This window comes from Hibiscus syriacus, unplaced genomic scaffold, assembly GCF_006381635.1.
Source record: "Hibiscus syriacus cultivar Baekdansim isolate YM2019G1 unplaced genomic scaffold, ASM638163v2 tig00112215_pilon, whole genome shotgun sequence".
In the NCBI taxonomy this organism is placed as follows: Eukaryota; Viridiplantae; Streptophyta; class Magnoliopsida; order Malvales; family Malvaceae; genus Hibiscus; species Hibiscus syriacus.
Window position 1 is genome coordinate 1,615,255 of NW_024063268.1, and position 6,558 is coordinate 1,621,812.

At 39.2% G+C, this 6,558-nt stretch overlaps 1 protein-coding gene across 2 annotated transcripts; it reads left to right on the plus strand.

Annotated features, from left to right (window-relative positions):
* Nucleotides 1-409: 409 nt before the first annotated feature.
* Nucleotides 410-6,221, plus strand: LOC120175737. Of its 2 annotated transcripts, XM_039182296.1 has the most exons (6): nucleotides 410-487; nucleotides 931-1,154; nucleotides 1,266-3,576; nucleotides 3,661-4,096; nucleotides 4,209-4,306; nucleotides 4,427-6,221. In XM_039182296.1, exons 2-6 carry the CDS (start codon nucleotides 1,131-1,133, stop codon nucleotides 5,557-5,559), a joined length of 4,002 nt encoding a protein of 1,333 aa, XP_039038227.1. In that variant the 5' UTR covers nucleotides 410-487; nucleotides 931-1,130; the 3' UTR covers nucleotides 5,560-6,221. The 2 variants fall into 2 exon arrangements, with proteins under 2 accessions (XP_039038227.1, XP_039038226.1); XM_039182295.1 differs by having other exon boundaries at nucleotides 1,266-4,096.
* The last annotated feature ends 337 nt before the right edge of the window (nucleotides 6,222-6,558 follow it).

A 6,558-nucleotide genomic window follows, 5' to 3' on the forward strand; every position in this document is an offset into this window, starting at 1 on the left:
TATAATTGTATTAGTTAAAGCTAATGCGCGACCCCTGACCCGCGTTATATATAATTGAATTAAAGGTAAGGCTCGGCCCGTGCCCTGCGCTATTGCCCTACGTGACGTAAGTCACGCCTCAGGGGTCACGCTTTACACACGTGTAACCCACATCAACATAAGGCGCGCTCCAGGGCACGCCTTACTCCACGTGACGCCAGATCAACGTAAAGTGTGCTACAAGGGGCGTACCTTACTAAAGGTGTTAGATCAAAAAAAATAGTCTGAAGGGTGTCTAACAGAAAAAAATAAATGGAAAAGATGATATATCAAAAAAAAAAAACCTTAATCATTAATATTTTTTAATAATAAAATATAATTTATTTTTTCTATATAATAATGCCAAATGCAAGGCAAAGAAGCAATCGCTCGAACCCTAGGATAGTTTGGTTCCTTGTCATCTGGTTTAGGCTTCAGGTCTTTCTTTTCCCTATCTTCTTTTGATCAGGTAATTTTTTTTCTTTTAATTTCATAGATCTTTTTCCCTAATTTTCTATTTTTTTTATGTTTTTGTTAGGTCAAATTTGCGTGTTTGATTTTGATTTCATGAGCTTCTTCCTGGATCCGTTTTTTTTAATTTCGTTTTTCAAAATATTAGTTGTATGTATGGTATTTTAATATTATGATCAGATTCGTCTTTTCATGATTTTCTTATCTGTTTTCCGTTTTATTGATCGACTTCAGCGCAAGAAACGATCTGTTCGTTTTAAGATTTTGATTGGATTTAGAAAATTGTAGTTTTATTCTAGTTGTTTTGAATTTTATTTATTTGTTTGTTTTTATGTATCAATTCGTTACTTTTTTGAACTTTGGTTAAAATATGGTTAATGTCTGAACTTTCTTATTTAGTTCTAGAGTATTTATCAATCTGAAGCCAATTTTTGCTTGCAGTTGCAGGTTAATTCTCGCTGATTTTCTTTTAGGGTTTTTAGGTAGACAATCAGAAGCGAAGTGGTTTCAATTTGGGGGTTTCACATTTTGAATAGTGAGGGATTTCAGTAATTGTTTTATTGGAATTTGGAAGTTGATTTTCACCTAAAAGCCGTAAAGAGGAAAGAGGGATCAATTTGTGAGGCCAAATATTGGTGATCATGCCGGTATCTGGAAATGAAGAGGTGATTTTTAATTTTCCCTTTTCAGTTGCTAGAACCTAAGCTCAGTGAAAGTGTTGCTAGATTTTTGTTTGTTTTTGTGTGAACTTTGATTTACTTATGTTTTGTTGGTAGGTTGGGGTTAAACCCAGTGTTGGGCAGTTTAGTGAATACACTGCTGGTATTCCTATAAAGAAAAGAAGGTTTCCCTTTATTTTGTCACCTTCTCAACTAGCTGAAAATCTGCCTTTGCTCCCCACTGAAAACGAATTGGAGCGGAAAGGATTTTCTAGTCCACTTCGAGGTTTAACTGTTTCGACTGATACTATTATTGCAGTGAGTTCAGACCCCACTGATGTTTTATTGAGTTCACATACCAGTGGTGTATTATCCAGTTCGAAAACCAATGTTATTAAGGCTGATGGTTCTACAGCAAGTCTGGATACTGGTAGTTTTGTTGCAACTTCTAATGCTTCTAGTGTTGCAACGAGTTCTACTAGTGTTGCCACAAGTTCTAATGCTTCTGGCGCTGCAATGAATTCTACAACTATTAGTGCTGCAGCTGGTAGTGTTGCCACAAGTTCTAGTGCTGCAATTAGTTCTACTTCTAGTGGTGTTGCAGCTGGTTTGAATGCTGATGGTGTTGCAGAATGTTTTAATGCTTCCAGTGTTGCAATGGGTTCTACTGCTATTAGTGTTTCAGCTGGTTCTATTGCTAGTGTGGCCGTGGAAAATCCTACTGCTAGTAGTGTTGCTGGAAGTGTCTTGGCTAGTGTTTTGAGCTATTCTGAAGCAAGTGCGAAATCTGTACTCGAGAAAGAGAAGAGTGCTTCGGATGATACAAATGGTAGCATGGTGCAGTGTAATACTAATCTGCTTAGTGTAAAAGTTGAAGAACAAAGCTTTACGGTTCAACCTGGGTCTTTGGTTGATATCAACAGAAAAGGGAAGCTTATGGCAACCGGAGCATCCAAAAATACCCCGAGGACATCTGCAAAACCTGAATTGGACTTGGTAGGCAATGATTCTCTCACCTTTAATATAGGGAAAGATACTAATAGTCAGAAAAATGTAGATGGGACTATAGGTTCACAATTACCTGAAGTTCCTGGGAACCCTGGATTATCTTTAGGTCTAGGGGAATATCTTTCTGCTACGGCTAGTGGAAATAATGAGCAAGGTTTTAGGAATCAGGAAAAGGAAGAATCTGTTTCCTTGAATCTATCTTTAAGCAAAGTAGACTGCATTGCTGAACTGAGAACTACAGAAGTCCATCCTAATACTAAGGGTGCTAATATGCTTGCTAATAGAACAAATTGGGATTTGAATACGACAATGGATTCTTGGGAAGGACCTGGTGGTGATAATGGTACTAGTAAAATGACTAATCATATGGATGATATGAAGCCGGTAATTTGCTCAGCTGGGATGGCTGCTGCAAGCATGCCTGCACAGCAGCAAATGCGTGAAGAAATTGAGCGCAGAGCCAAAATTGAAATGTTACCGGTTCCATCTAGCCAGCAGTATAGATCTGAGGATTCACTTTGTTTGGGCCTCACTACTCCTCATCTTCATTTGAGGCCCGATGAAATACTGTCAGGTTCATCAGCTAAAGTTGCAAATATCAGTTCACCTAGGAAACCAGTACCTGCTTGCAAGTCGAACATGGTTAACTACAAGCCTGTAAAATCAGAACCACATGATGAGAGCACCAGGGGTGCTTCTGCTGGAATTTCTAAACCTACGGTCTTGTCAAATATCACGCAGGTGAAGTCTGAAAAAAATGAAAAGCTGAGTTCAGAAACATTAAAATCTTCAACTCTTAGTACCTTAAATTCAGTTGATTCTGTATCCGTAAAACCTGAACCAGTTTGTGAGAGTAACAAGAAATCACAAGAGATAATGGATGGGCAAATGAATCAATCAGATGAGCAAATGCTAGCTAATGAAACAGAGCCCATTGATGATGGTCACGTTGCTTCTAAAATAATTTATTGTAATGGCCTTGATGTTAATGAATCAAACATTTCTGGTACACTAGATAACTCTATTAACCATAGTACGAAGGTTGAAGACCCTGATCATTGCAGACTGAAATCCATGGATGTACAACTGCCTGATTCACGGGGATTGGTTGAGGGTTCCGTAAGTGAGGAAAAAATTAATTTATCGGGTGATGTCTTAGAGGAAGATTCATATGGTTCTGATTACGAGTTGGATGACGGACAAGAGTTAGCTGCTGTTGTGGGTATAGATCATGACCGTAGAGAAGATGACTTTGAAGATGGTGAGGTCAGGGAACCTGTGGAGAACCCCGGGACAGAAGTATGTGAGAAGAATGAAACAGGAAATGGAAATAATGGTGATACTGCCTTTAAGGATATTGTAGATCCATCTTCATTCTCATTTGGAGAAAAAGATCTAAGAGAAGACCCAGGATTAACAGGTAATGATAATACTAATGAATGCATTGACACATCTGTCTATAAGGATTTGACTACCGAAGCTGATAAAAAGGTCTTTATGCAAGAACCTTCTGCCGTTGAGATGCCTTCTAGTCAAGTTGACAAAACGAGACCTATTAAAGCCTTACCAAGAAAATTGCCGGATGTATCTGAGAAGGATACTGTTAAAGGGCAAGAGGGAGAACAGACATCTATTCAATTCTCTGATACAAGCCAGGGTACTTCAGTGACCATTGCTCAAGGTGCAGATGCTGCCAGAAGCTCAGAAGGAAAAATCAAGTCTATTTTACCTAAGCTAGAAGAATTTTCAAATGTTGATGATGCAGGTAAAGATGTTGACAATGGAGGTAGGAGTCGAATTATAAACTTGTCTCGAGCATCTAATCTGTCTTCTCCTGGTAGAACAAGATCTATTTCAGGCAGGGCATTGCAGTCACAAGTAGGAAGAGAGAGGCTGCCTGATGTTGCCCTGGAAGGAGATAAGTTGCATCCTCGAGGGAGGTGATTATCATGTTTTGTCATTGCTCTGTTTTATTTCAGTTTGTTTATTTCACTTGATGAGTAATAAATGTCTGTTATAATTTTTCTTTATTCTGACAATGTTTACCCACAGAGATGAAGCTTATGCCGACAGTTCACATAGATTCCCAAGGGAGAGATATCATGTTCATCCATCCAGAAATAATAGAATGAATTTTATGCGTGGAAGAGGTAGGATTTCCAGTCGGATAGTCACCCAGCACGGTGATCAGGATTCAGATCGTAACTTTGCAGGTCCTACAGAATTTCGTGTAGTGAGAAATAAATATGCATCTGCTGTTTCTGATGCAGATCTAAACTTTAGTGGCTATAATAACAGGCAAGACGCTGCATATTTTGGTACAGGACGAGGTGGGAGAAAGATCTTGAATGATGATTCATCAATTTTCCCCCAGTTACCCCCAAGGAGGCGGTCTCCTGGTGGAAGAGATGGACCTGAAGTACGTGGGCTTCAAATGGTTCGCAGAATTCAGAGAAATCTTAGTCCAAGTCGATGCATTGGTGAAGATGGATCCGATATAGTTGGATTGAGGCATATGAGAGGTTTTGCTGATGATCATACAAACCCAATGTTTGCACACTGCCAACCATCATTTGAGGGATTAGATGATCCTTTTGTGAGGGGGGATAGGGAATTTACATCTGTTCAGAGAAGGGATCTTCAACAAACTTGTTCAAAGTCTCCTACCAGACCACGAACTCGTTCTCCTGGTCCATGGTCTTCTCTTAGGAGGAGATTACCAGATGGATTTGGAGGGCCTTTGGAATTACCTCATCAAAGATCTTCACCAATTTACAGGATGGAGAGGATAAGATCACCCGATCATCCCTGTTTTAATGGAGATATGGGTATTAGAAGACATGAATCTCCTTCATATTTGTCTCGACCATCGAAAGATTTGAGGGACATAGATCCTGATCAAGATCATGGTCATCCAAGGTCTGGCATCTCTAATAGGAGCCCATCTGGACGGATTTTACTTAGAAACAGAAGGTTGGATCTTGATCCTCGAGAAAGGAATGACGGTGATGATTACTTTGGTGGGCCTATGCAATCTGGCAGGTTTCAAGAGATTGGAAATGATGGGAATAGTGAAGAGAGGAGGAGGTATGGTGATAGGCGAGGACCTGTTCGTCCTTTTAGGCCTTCATATAGTGTTGCTGATAGTGAGAATTTTCATCTTAATACTGAGGGTGGGGTTAGATCATTTAGGTTCTGTCCAGAAGATGATTCAGAGTTGCATGAAAGAGGAAAGGTGAGGGAAAGAGAATTTGATAGACGAATCAAAAAGCGACCAGGGAATGCTCCTCCTAGGAGGACACAGAACATTGAGGAGCACGAAGGAAATTTCAGGCATGGTGGTCAAATTTGGCAAGATGATGGATTCGAAGATATGTCACAAGTGAAGCGAAAGCGATTTTGAGTAGGTTTCTTTATGCCATTAGTCACTGTCAAATGGTGTAAGTTATTGGAGAAGCAGGGCAGAATCTGTTAATTCTGTTTACTACATGTTTAGGGATACTATGTATAATGTTTACCATTCTTCTCTGTTTTCTGCAAATGCTAAATTCCCTTGTTTTAAGGTGTAAAATAAAATTTGGAAGCAGATAATAGAGCGATCACTCAGATGGTAATTGTTTGTGCAATGGAAGTATACGAACTTTGCCTGAAGAACAGATCAAGACACTCATCTGGCATGTTTTGAATGACTCCAACCTTCTCTGTTATCCCTTTGGGCTGTGGCAGAGAAAATGCAAGTGCTTGCGTTTTTAAGATTGAAACGAAGTGGGGGTGTGGCTTGGTTTATCTGTTACCACATGAATAAATTCTCTTTTGTGCATATGCTTCCAAGTTAATCATCACTTCAGTTGCAAAAAATGCCATGGCTCATGTGATCTGTAACTCCGGATCCAATAGTATTTGTTTAGATGTCATCTCTGTATGGTAACATAGCAGGTAAGCAACATTTAAGGGGCAGTTGGATATTGCCATGAAATTTGAAAACATAGTTTAAGAGAAATGAAGAGGCATAGCTGTAAATGCCTGCATTTTACTGAAATAGCTGGCCTTAAGAGGTACTTGGACTCTCTTGTTTCTTCTGAAAAGGACCCAAGTTTAATGAGCCGATAATTATTGGATTTGGTCTGGATTTTACAGGTTATTATTATATGCCATGTTTTCTTTCTTGAAATATTTGTGTCTTTCATATTTGGTTCAACATTAGAACTTGGGCATGAGGATATATCATCTCTTGAAGGACTTCAAATACTTGGGAAACTTGATCTAGTACATTATAAGTTCGCCTTACCATGAGATGGATAAAACCTAGAACAGTTTTCTTCGGCATTATTGCTTCAAGTCAATCATGGTTGCTATCATATTTTCGGATTGTTATTGGGTCTCATTTGGTTGTTCAATACCC

Excerpts from the sequence above, each read along its gene's own strand:
- LOC120175737 (XM_039182295.1), top strand. The coding sequence starts at position 1,131 with ATGCCGGTATCTGGAAATGAAGAG. Across the intron at positions 1,155-1,265 it reads CGGTATCTGGAAATGAAGAG|GTTGGGGTTAAACCCAGTGT; the intron begins GTGATTTTTAAT and ends TTTTGTTGGTAG. Across the intron at positions 4,097-4,208 it reads AAGTTGCATCCTCGAGGGAG|AGATGAAGCTTATGCCGACA; the intron begins GTGATTATCATG and ends GTTTACCCACAG.